This window comes from Hippoglossus stenolepis, chromosome 12 (genome assembly GCF_022539355.2).
Source record: "Hippoglossus stenolepis isolate QCI-W04-F060 chromosome 12, HSTE1.2, whole genome shotgun sequence".
Taxonomy (NCBI): Eukaryota; Metazoa; Chordata; class Actinopteri; order Pleuronectiformes; family Pleuronectidae; genus Hippoglossus; species Hippoglossus stenolepis.
The window spans coordinates 13711086-13723271 of record NC_061494.1 but is presented as its reverse complement, the minus strand read 5'-3'; the positions used below and the strand labels follow the sequence as shown (position 1 = coordinate 13723271).

General features: G+C 45.0%; 1 protein-coding gene and 1 long non-coding RNA gene across 3 annotated transcripts in view; one reads left to right on the top strand and one right to left on the bottom strand.

Moving 5' to 3' along the window:
- LOC118118737 overlaps positions 1 to 12186 on the top strand; it is a 149784-nt gene that overhangs the window by 51036 nt on the left and 86562 nt on the right. The window lies entirely within an intron of this gene.
- The window catches only part of zgc:171482 (zinc finger protein), a 53229-nt gene that overhangs the window by 22253 nt on the left and 18790 nt on the right, over positions 1 to 12186 (bottom strand). For both annotated transcript variants that reach the window (XM_035172003.2, XM_035172004.2), the window contains exons 3-5: positions 9932 to 10024; positions 3298 to 3475; positions 31 to 288 (exon numbers count right to left, since the gene is read on the bottom strand). In XM_035172003.2, the coding sequence (XP_035027894.1) occupies positions 31 to 288; positions 3298 to 3475; positions 9932 to 10024 (529 nt within the window). The remainder of the gene's footprint in view (positions 1 to 30; positions 289 to 3297; positions 3476 to 9931; positions 10025 to 12186) is intronic.

The window sequence follows — 12186 nt, the reverse complement described above, 5'->3', positions numbered from 1 at the left end:
TGTGTCGGGCTCGGGGGCCAAGAGGCTGACCTGTGCTCTCCGTGGCATCCAGGCTGCCCGCTAGCTGCTCCAGGAGACGTGCCCTGGCTGCGTTCCTGCGGTGCTTCTTGCCCTCGTAGTGCTGCTGGGCCATCAGCGGGTTGTTGAACCAGGCTCCGCACAGGCAGCAGTACTTCCCGGCCTCTCTCCCGCCGTTTCCGCCGACCACCGCCGCGGGCCAGGGCAGGGCTGGGGAAGGAGGCGGACACGCGGCGGGGTCTGGGGGCAGCGGTGTGGAAGGGGAGGAATCTGGAGGGAAGTAAGAAGAGAAGGGGTGAGGGATTGTGGAAGGAGAAAGAGAGGATACAAGAGATAGAGGCAGTGTATTAACAATGTAAATCAGGTTTAATGACATAAAATGTTTTTTAAAAATAAACAAAGTTACATTAACAATTTCCAATACGTGATTTCACACATTTGACAGCTTTAGGTCGTACTAATCTAGACTAAGAACAAAGAACAACTGATTTTTGCAGGTCACATCTGTGGAACATAGATCCTCTCCTTTCCTCTTCCTCTCCTCAGGTAAGAACCTATTTTTGCCCCTCATTCCCATCTCTCCTCGTTCTATTCCACCGCCGACTTTCTGCTCCACCTCTCATCTCCTTCCCTATTTTGTTGTTCCTCCTCTCCTCTCCAGGTGACCTGCTACTTGTGACATGACGCCGGTTACCATGGTGATTGCCCATTAATAGCCAAGAGCCACTGACATGTCCACAGGACACGGTTTGTGGCTCATGCCGGCACGATGGCGTGCGTGTGGTACGTCTGTTTGTGTATGCGTGTGGGTGTTTGGGTGGCAGATTGAATGTATAATCCACCCCAGAGAAATGTGTGAAGGCTTGCGTGCTGATGAATGAAGCTCCAGAATAGGCTGCTTGCGCGTGTGTGCGTGTGCGTGTGTGCGTGTGTGTGTGTTTAAGGTACAGTACGCGTACCGAAGAAATCATCTCAGCTCAAACTGTTTGTTTGAACACGGGGGGGGGGTTTGGTCCACAGCCAGACTGTGTGCGAAACCTTCTAATGCCAGATGGCAAGCCCAAATGCCGATTTTCATCTACAACGTGTGAATGACTTTAGAGTTATACCGACTATACACAGTCACAATATCCCACCTTTAGTTATTTCATACCACGAACAAAAGCCCACTCACACAAGCTTTTAAGTTGAAATGAGTCATATCTGTTCTTTCACAACAAACATCAGCTCTCTGGTTACAACTGACGAGCCTGCATGTGGATTGTTGACCAGTGACCCGGAGTGCGAGGTGTGTTTTTTTTTTTGAGTGTGTGTATGTGTGTTGAATTGACCTAAGCCCTGTGAGCTGATTGGTTGCTCATACCTTGACGGCTCGGTTCACATAGTTACTGTATCTATGGCTGTGTCTGGGCTCATCTCACCAACCACACCCACTCACTTTCCCCGCTGCTTGTGTTTGCCTCTCCATCATCTCACTTGCAAAACTCCAACACCCGTGACTCTTTCGCTGTCATTTCATTTTGCCGCTGTTAATTTCAAAGACGACGCCGTCCTAAAATCTCTGGTGTGTGTGTGTGTGTGTGTGTGTGTGTGTGTGTGTGTGTGTGTGTGTGTGTGTGTGTGTGTGTGTGTGTGTGTGTGTGTGTGTGTGTGTGTGTGTGTGTGTGTGTGTGTGTGTGTGTGTGTGTGTGTGTGTTCCTGAGCTCTGACAGCTCTGTGGGACGACACGTGCAGTGACTGATACTCTGCTGTATTTTCTCCTCTCCCACCCTTTTTTGTCCTCATGACTGTGATCTCTGCACATTGGAGCAGAAGTAAGTGTTTTTTACGGAGTGGGGCACAGGCTGTGTGTGTGTGTGAGCCGTACAAGGAGGTGGTGTTGTGCGTCTGTGTGTGATGTGCGAAAGGGGAGGGAACAAAGGTTGAGTCTCAGCTCTCCACCTCTGGAGGGCTTCTCCACCACACATGGCCCTTGCTTTCTGCCTCCTCACAGTGTGGTGTGCAAATGTGTTTCTCCAGTGTCCATGTGAATATGCGTGCATCAGTCATCCTGCTTATGTATATTCCCGATGATTGTGTGTGCATGTTTCTGTGCCTGTGCGCGCGCAGGCCTGTCAGCTCGACTGTGCATCTTCTGCGGTGCGCTCATCTCGGAGTGATCATGAAGGCTACTTTTGACTTTAATCGCTCCTGAAATCTCCTTCTCTTCTCTCCCAGGTCACTCTTTTCTCTCTCCTTGTTCTCGCTCTCTTGTTTCTTTTCCTCCAGGTCCCACTGTCACAAAACCGCATTAAACTCCACGGCAACGGCTGCGCAGAAGTGACACTTTTTCCAAAGTAGGCCAAAGTTTAGGAAAAGTCACTCAGGGGCTCGTTTATAACACTCCATTTTGGAGCGATTGTGCGTTTGTAGCTCTGTGAATTTTCACTTTGAATCCAATTTGAATCACATTATGTAAAGCTCCCCTGGAGACGACTCACCAGCAGACACTTAAGAAACGCTAAACTTAAACAATCATGAGCATGGACAAAATTCAGTCTGGGGTTGTCTTGATTTGTTCAGGATATTTCTTTTTTTAATCACTAGACCTTTGTAAATGAAAGGCTGTCTGTGCGCTTCACCTTCAAAGTTACTTCTTGCGCCTCGGGCATGTTAGCATTTCCACACAGACTATTCCTCTGACACCCGGGCTAGACATTTTGACTGAAGCATGACTAAAGCTTTCCAAACCCACTACAGATAAAAAAATATATGCTTTGAACTAAGAATAGTTCCCAGTGCAGAGATACTTGTCGTTAAAAATTAATGCATGGATTACACCGGCGTGTGCAGGCAAAGGTGGGTGTTGATCACCCTGGTCTTTAGTGAGAACAAGCTCTGTGAGCAACATCAAGATTGGAATCCCATAGACGTATGGATTATCAATAGGGCTGATTGTAGGATAGTCAATGTTAAGCTTGTCAAGTCTGATTTATAGTTCTTCTCTTTGGTTCCCAAAACTCAACAGGCACCATCTCACACCCTTGACTTCTGTAGCTGCTGTGAGAGGAATTCATTACAGACATAAACTTTGGAAAATGTTAACAAAATTGTGTTTAGACATTTTTCGAAGTTTGCCTTTCATATATCGAGAACGCAACAACAACAGGAAAATGTCCGGAACATTCAGGCGAGAGAGCTGGAGCCTGGGCACAGCAAAAAATGCTTGTTTAATTGTGAGTTTAACCTTGTTGCTAAAACCAAACCCAGAAAGCAAGAGGGGCAGAATGTGGGAGATACCTGTGTTTGTAGGGCTGGTCATGCCTGTGGGTAGGGTGGGCGGCTCCCCCAGCACCAGGCGCACTCTCTTGGCATGGGTTTTACCCTGGTAGTGTGACTGGGCCACGATGGCGGAGGTGAAGAACATGTTACACAAGGTACAGCACTTGTTCCTGTCCACCTCTGTTTCCGCACAGTCCTAGAAGCAGGGAAGAGGGGAGACATGGTAAAACAGAGCAGCGGAGGGGGGAGAGGTGTCATGAGAGAAAAATAGACCACGGGGGAGGAGAGGGTAAGGGAGGTGAAAAGGAAAGAGAGTTGTAGCGAAGAAGGGGAATGATGTGAAAAGAGACGCGTGGCGAGGCGAAGGTGAGAAGAGGAAAGTGCGGAGACAAGAAATGGAAAGATGTCCTCTTTGCGCTGACCCTGCTGGGCTTTGTGTCTTTCTAATGCACACAAACACACAAAAGCAAAGAGAGGGCAGATCAAATATTCATCTTCCCTCTCTGGGCTCAGACCTGGCCTTTGCCCTTTCTCTGCTGCTGGTTCATTACTAATGAGGAGGAGTCGCTCCCCACAGAAGAGGGGAACGCAAACAATAAGAACAACTGCCGGATTGACACAAATGCACAAACACACACGCTCGCACATGCAAATAGACAAGAGGACACACTCAACAATATTCCTCTATCTCTCTAGCTGCTTCTGTTTGGTTCTACCCATCAATATATTGAAATACACTTGCTGTGTGTCAGGAAAATTACTCTGATCCAGTCATTTTTAGAAAATTAAAATACCAGTAATGATTGATGGAACTGTGGCACATCCCTGTAAAGCTTGGCACAAAAAGCTGGAGTAACGTGCACACATGCAGACAAATGACAGTTTTTGGTCTGTAATATCAAAGAAGAGAGATCTGCATAAAGCTACAGGGACACCAGTGTTTTCCCATAAACACAGCGCAGAAGATGAAAGACAGGTTGACCACTTAATATGAGCTTTCCAACAAGTCTTATAAATCCCTCTTAAACTAAAGACCAATAGACGTTCACCTAAACGTCTCGAATTCAGGCCAAACTATCAGCTTTGTGTTTATGCCTCTGCTGCCTGGTTCCACATTTTTGTGGGCAGCCTTGTTAAAGAAGTGGAGGTTGTTGCGGGCAGCTGTGGCTCAGGAGACCTTTTAACCCCGAAGAGCGGTGGTTCGATCCCTGGCTCCTCCAGTCTGCATTCCGAAGTGTCAATGTGAAGATACTGAGCCCAAACAGCCCCTGGCAGCTGTGCCGAGTGTGTGTGAATGGGTGAATGTGACTTGTGCTGCAAGTGAATCAAGTGGTCGATAAGACTGGAAAAGCTATATATGAATAATGTCCATTTACCATATTTATTTCTATGGCTTTGAAATGAAATATTATACATATATAAGGCCGGTCTTATACTTTAATATATAGAAATAAGGACAACAGAAAAAAACAAAAGAATGGATCAGATATATAACTGCGTCTTATTTGTTTTTGTCTGTGAAACCTTAAATTATTTCACAGCTTCTTTCTTTTCTTCTTCTCGCTGCTCACACCGAGCCTCCACCTTTTCACTGTCTGCTCACCCAGCCTTTAATTCTCTCTTTCCACCTCCGTTATCTCTCGCTGTTTTTCTTTTTTATATCTATTCACACCAGCGCTCTCCCTAGTCCAGGTGTCAAATCGAGTTGGAGAGCAACCCCAGTGTTCGGTAGAGAGAGAGAGAGGACAATAATAGAAAAGTGTCTGCGACACCATATCTGAGTGGGTGTGTGCTGTGTGTATCTATAAATGTGTGTGTGTGTGTGTGTGTGTGTGTGTGTGTGTGTGTCTTATGTCAGCCCTGGTTAGCATCATGGACAGTGGATGTGAGAGTTAAGGACACCTTTACCTTCCAGGCTTAGCTTTGTCTCTCAGCTGTCCCCTCTCTCTCTCTCTCTCTCTCTCTCTCTCTCTCTCTCTCTCTCTCTTATCTCTCTTTTTCTCACTCACTCCTTCTCTTCGCTTTTTTTCGCCCTCCCCTCTCTCTCAGCCTTTTTCCTCTCTCTGCCCCCTCCTGCGTCCTCCCTCACCCTCTGGGCACCAGTCTCAGTGACTCTGTGTGTTGTGGGATGAAATATTTATCTGTATTGGCAGGCCCTCGCCACCCCCTGTCCTCCTCCCCCCTCTCCCGCCTCGCCTCCTCTCCTCCCCCGTGTCTGTCCCTGCTGTCATGGTTAAGGTTCGCTCTGAACTCTCCCAGACTCCCTCACTCCCAAATCCAGTTTTCATTGTGCTCTATTAGCGCATGAAGAATGAAGCCAAAGAAAGATGAGAAAGAAAGTGTGTGGATATATTTGTTTTAATATGTAAGTGTGTTTGAATGTAAAGCCAAAAAACGAATTATCTCTATTCAGTCTTTATTCATCAATAGGGTTGGTTAAGGAAATCCTTCTTGGCCGGCAACGATTTAGTATTATATTTTTGTAGTCATATAATATTGTGGTTTATTTGTTGTGTGATTTTGTTATGTCAATAACAAAATCCCTTGCCCTTATTTATATTTGTATATTTGAATAACCTTTTCGTTTGAAGTTTCATTTCCAATTTGTAATCTAAAAAACTTTTGTCGACCATCGCTTCACCTTTTGCTTTTTGTGAGAAAAATGTAACAGTTCTGACACCGTTAAGGCACCGGAACTGTTTATAAGTATTAATTTACCACTGGTATTGGAAAAACACCAAACGATACCCAACCCTATTCATGATCAAAATACAAAATGCCTCCTCTCCTCTCCTCAGATAAAAAGCTTTATACACTCCTTCACTCCATCCCTCTCTCGCCCATGTTTGCCCCTCATTTCCATCTCTCCTCATTCTGTTCCACCTCCTCTCTAAAGTGAACTTCCTGCTCCTCCTCTTTTCTCCTTCACTACTCATCCCATATTGTTCTTTCCCTCCACTTTGCCCTTCGCCTCCTTTTTTCTGCTTCTCCTCTTCCCTCTGCAACGCTCTTGAGATCTCGTCCTACCCAAAATCTTGTTGTACAAGGATGTGGAAAATCAAGAACAGGGAAATATTGTCCCACGACTCCACTGTTGTTTTATTGTAATGAGGACAAAGAGGCTGAGATGATGCTCTGTGGCAGCCCGCAGTGATCTCACCTGTCAGAACCCGCTGAGCAGTATACGAGGCGGAGTCTGAAACACAGAGACGTACTTGAAGGGGGACGACAACGCAGATCCTTCCGCTCGGTGACAGATGGTACACGAGGGATTTCAGTGACTGTGCGTGGAAAGTTTTTAAACAGTCTTGTGCGTGACTGACGTGTGAATAATTGTCAGCTCATTACAGATGCCACTCCACTGAACCACTTTTAACAACGAAGGGCGTCTCTGACTCACTATCCTGACGCCGCTGATTCCTACCTCGGTCTTCCTCACCGCCACCTCTACCTGTCGCACCTCACACATCTGTTGAGACTTGATTTGCATGTGACCTAATTGTTGTGTGTTTCCGTTTGCGCGCGCACATGCTGCACGTATACCTGTTTATCCGCCACCTGACAGTGATGTCTGTATCGCAGGATATTTTTTTTGTTTGGGTGGCTTCATCCCGCTCATGCGCCTAACAATAGCCTCCTAATTAGCTGTTTATCTTCCTCTCCTTCTGTTTCGCTTTCTCTCCGCTCCTCCTCACTTCTCCCTCCGCTCGGTGTCGAGACGCTGTGGGAAACATTGCTAAATATACACACGGAGCAGCACAGGGGGAAACAGACACTCTCATTTTTTTTTAGTTTGAAGGAGCGCTCAAAGTAAATTGTAAATTGAAAGGAGCGACAGTGCAAATAATGCTTTAGAGGTCTTGGAAAAATTGCATCTTGTTATCTCTTGCCCTTTTCGAGAAGATAGAAAAATGCAGACATTGAGAGATGGAGAGAGAGAGAGAGAGCAGGGCGGAGAATAGCGGAAGAAAAATGGATCAGGCCCCCTCCCCTTTCATCTGGGAGCACCTTTATGACCTACTTTCACACACAAACACACAAACCTCAAGGCATGGCATTTTACTCTGCGTAGACGCTGGCATTTCATTCACTGGGCAAAAAAAAACAACCTCTCTCTGCTGTTCCCACTGGACGGCACCATGTCAATCACTATGAGAACCTAAGGGCAAAACGTTGAGATGTAGTTCAGGGAAAAGATGTACAAAACCTCCCCTGGGTGAAAAAAAAATAAAGTAGAAGAGTTTACCGCAAATTGAACGGTGAAATTGTTGTCTCTTAAGAACTGTGGCTTCTTATATTGGTTTTCCAGCACTGTCAGATAATCAATGTCACATCTCGGTGTGAAAGGTTATGAGCAAAGTGCTAGCTGTGGCGCTCAAGGTGCGTCACAGTGTGGCAGATGAGGGGTGTGTGTGTGTGTGTGTGTGTGTGTGTGTGTGTGTGTGTGTGTGTGTGTGTGTGTGTGTGTGTGTGTGTGTGTGTGTGTGTGTGTGTGTGTGTGTGTGTGTGTGTGTGTGTGTGTGTGTGTGTGTGTGTGTGTGTGTGTGTTCAGTGTCCCATATGAGGTGAAAGCCAGGAGGGCTGAGTCATGTCTTATTCACTTAGGGAGACAGATGGAGACGCAGGTGTGTGTATTTCTACAGCGTGTGAGTGTGTTGGTAAACCCACGTGCCTTTGACATGCCTGTTTCACAAGTGTGTGCACGCTTTACCTTTTTTCCATTTATTTTTGTACAACTTGAATCAAGGTTCAACAGTCAGCATGTGATTATTTCTTATTCTTATTATTAAGAGTCTGACGGTAAGAAATCATTCAGTTATGTATTAGATTTACGGTTGGTCCAGTTTTCATGTGGCAGCTGCAGTTTCTGTGGCTCAGTGTGATGATTTACAAATGTTTATTGCTTAATTTTTAATATTAATTTAAAATTAGCTCAAGCTGCTTCATCACAACTGTTAATTGGGTGATCGAGCAGCTTGGGAAACCCACACAACTAAAACCAGTATTTCTGCAGCTCTCTGAAACCAACAGTCTGACATCCCCACCCATCTCCAGCAGCCAGCGTCTGCGTCTGCAGAGGTGAGGCCGCTCATAGAATTTCAACTTCTATTTCTGTAACTTTTGTTGTGTACAAGTTTTATGCACCAAAAAATTGTCTTCCAGGAGCCAGTGTCTAAAAATGTACCCGATTCCACATGTATCTCTGCCCTCTCTGACACATCTGTGGCCTTCAGGAGCAGCTGTAAACACTTCCGACCTGGTCAAACAACACGGAACATGTTCTAACCCAGATCCTAATGTCCGACGATTTAGGACTGATCTAATCTTTTCTGTGGGTGATGACACCACCACTTGAATCGTTAAAATCGAGGCTAACATTAAAACATCCACAGACACTGGGATGTTCAGTAAAACATAAAAACGACCAAGTCAAGTTATCACAAAAAACAAACCATATCAATCTCTCAACATGTCCGGTCTAAAGCAGTAACCCAGTACAGCTTCATGCTTGTTATAGGTCTGTTAATCCAGATCTGTCTTTATGCTTTAGCTTTGCTGGATTTAATTGACGGAAACAAAATAAATCCTTAACTTTGCTCAGAACGAGGATGGCGGCAAACGTTTTATTGCCTTAGTTTTGATTATGAAGCTGCTGTCAGTGGGGGACAGAGAGTCAGTGCTGCTCTCAGGTAATTGCACCAGGGCCCGAGGTCTTGGCTGTGGCCCTGTTTTAGGAGAAGCCCCCCCTCCTCCTCTCTCTCTCTCTCGTTCCCTCTCTCTTTCTGGCACAGCTTGGTTTGTCAGTTGGTTTGATAAACTATTCTTACACCAGCTGTGTCCTCAGCTTGTGTAATGTATGTATTCTCTGTGTGTCTGTGTGTAGTGGGATTTAGCCAAGCCAGATGAATAGGGCATGCTGTGTACAATCGTAAAACGCACACACACACACACACTCAAAGACCCACAAACGCAAGTCAAAATTTTGTCTGCAGTTGCATCCTCAGCATTTGCTCCATTTGCGAAACAGGATCCTGGAAACCTAGAAATACACAGACACAAAGGCCTGTCTACACCACACATACACACACACCCGCAGACAGACACACATCTATGCAGACAGACACACAAACACAAGCACAGCACTGACCTCCCTCGCAGTCAGATATAAAGCAGTCCTGGGGCATCTGCCTCCCCTTCACCAGAAACACCACAGCCAAGGCACAATGTCTCTTGGGAGAATTATTGCACACAATGGATCAAAGAAATATTCCCATGAGCATTTGACTGCTATGGGCAAGCTTAAGAACGAGCAGGCCGATTAGAAGATTAGACTGAGTCAAGTCAGCTTTTATGATCTGCATCCATGAAAACAAGTAGCAGTTTAAAATAAATGGGGTTTAGGTTTGGACCCAGAGAACCGCTCGTCTAATAAAACACTGCAGTGAAATGCACCTGACAAGTCTGGAGTCGATCGGGTGAGCGTTTGTTAAATCAAAAGACAGAAACAGAAAAACAGACGGAGATTTCTGAATGAATGAATCTTACAAAACTGCAATCAAGTTAAATATGTTAATATGAGGTGAGAAAGGGGAATCAACTTTGTATGTTATGCAACACAAACACAGAGGCACACACTCAGTGAGATGCATACTGGGTTATCTGGCCTCAGCCTCTTGGACGGCGGTCCTCCGTCTTCAGGGTGAAGCATGTAGAAGAGACGCACCTTGTTGGCGTGTTTCTTACTCTGAAAGAGAGGGAGAGAGAGAAAGAAAGAAACAGTCAGTGAACTGAATTATATTTAATTAAATAAGCAGAGTTGGAAAAAATATCTATCTGTGACTTTCATTCCACCTTGACACCTCGCTCCAAGAATTCATATCTGTTTCAGCTCATGATGCTAGGAGACATTTTGCTCAGTGACTATTGACGCGGGCCAGTCTGAGCTCTCTGGAAGCCCTGAGTACAACGTTGGATAGAGAAGTGGTGGGGGGTGGTGGGGGGGGCTGACACTGGCAAAGTAAACTGCTAAAGGGAGTGAGGGAGTCGATTTAGCTGTTGTAACTGACGAAAGGTTCACTCTTGGTTGTACAGTGTTGCTACAGAGGGGTGGTTTGACTCTTATCTTTGACAAGTACTGACAACAGCGCGCTGAGAGCACACAAACCGACGACAGCTCCGTTTAATCAGTGACGGCCGATATGACGTTCGTTCCAAACGACAGTGACGCTCGGAGCTGGCTTAAAATGAGAAGCTGCAGCTCAGTGTTTTCTTCACTGATTTGCTAATGAGTATTTTTTGTCGGAGCTCAGGGAACATGTGCATCTTTCCAAACCCCGGTGCCAAATAATAATTCACTTTCACAAATGCAAATTTTCACTTGCATATGCTGCACTGTTGAGAATTGGCAGTATAAATAATGTAAACACCTCGATAATAAATGAGTTATTTTTAGTTCCGAATGCTAAAAAAGTCAGTTACTCAGTCTGATTAGACACAGAACATCACTGGTCTTACAGCGTTTATATAGCCCATTTCCCACTATCACTAGCTATCATTTATTTGGTGTTTCCTCAAAGGACTCTGCAATAAACAAGGGTTTTAATCAGCTCTGGTTCCAAATGGCATTGATGGAAACAAACTCTCCTATTGGCAATAGAGAACAAATCAATTGCTGTCTTTTAGCTGGTTGGAAATACCTGCATGTACCCACTAATTTAGATGTAAAAGAGGTATAAGCAGGTCGTGTGAGCTCAGAGGTCCTCTTGAAATCAAGTGGTTACTTTCTCAATGGAAAAATATTGGTACAATATTTACCCAACGTTTAGGTAAAAATAAATTTGTAACACATGGATTTCACGCACATACTCCTGAATAATTTTCACAGATTGCACACATGTATTTTTAGTCACAAATGCCAGTGAAACACTCACACTGTCGAGCCGTGGGTGTCTTACAACAAAGTGCAAACTATAATCATATAAATTATATTTGTCTAATTATATAATTAGGTAAAGTACACACACAGTCCAGGCTACAAACAACGGTTTCCGTGGGAAGGACTGCCGGCAAAATAAACAATGTGAACACTTAAGTTAACAGGCTTCACTACCCCTTCATTAGGGCATCAAAAGATCTATGTAAAATGTGCTTATTATATCTAATGAATGTGTAGTTTAGATGTATACTTATGGGTTTGTATGGAAGTTTTATATACATATTCTCTTGGCAGCAAGCACGTCGGTGTCAGACAAAAAAACAACAACTAATAAACCCAATTCAAAGCTGCAAGAAGCTGGACCGTCATATCTTTTACTTACAACCTGTACATGGCTTTGGCAATTTAAATGAGTCACTGTTGTTGGTTGATATCGGTAACTATATGAAAGCACAATGACACCGCCTGCAGCCAAAAGAAAAAATGAAATGAAATGAAGAAGATGGCAGGGGGCCCTCCTACACAGGGGTAACCTCCTGCTGAGGAACTGGCCCTCTGCGGTAATGAGGGTCGTTCGTATAAAAAGTCATCAGGAAACGCCAAAGGGATCCGTCAGTCTCTGAACGCTCGTGACCCTCTCACTATCAACTGCACTTCCTCTGGATTCATACGTTTTCCCTAGGGAGCTGATTGGTCAGTAGGCCGGGGTATTAACACATAACCTGCTCCGAAGCAGGTTAGGTGTTAAGCACGAGTTACCATGGCGATGCTATCAGGGTATGAAGTGAACCATCGTTATATCGCCTGGAGTTACCTCACTAATCCCAGATCCTGTTTCCAGGCCTGTGTGTTTATGTCTGCTCCTGTCACCGGCCTTTATACTATAACGCCTACAAGCTACAACAAGCAGAAATACTCACTAGTGTTTATATGAAAGGACAGTGAGCCGTCCTTGAAGCTGCTAACTGTCA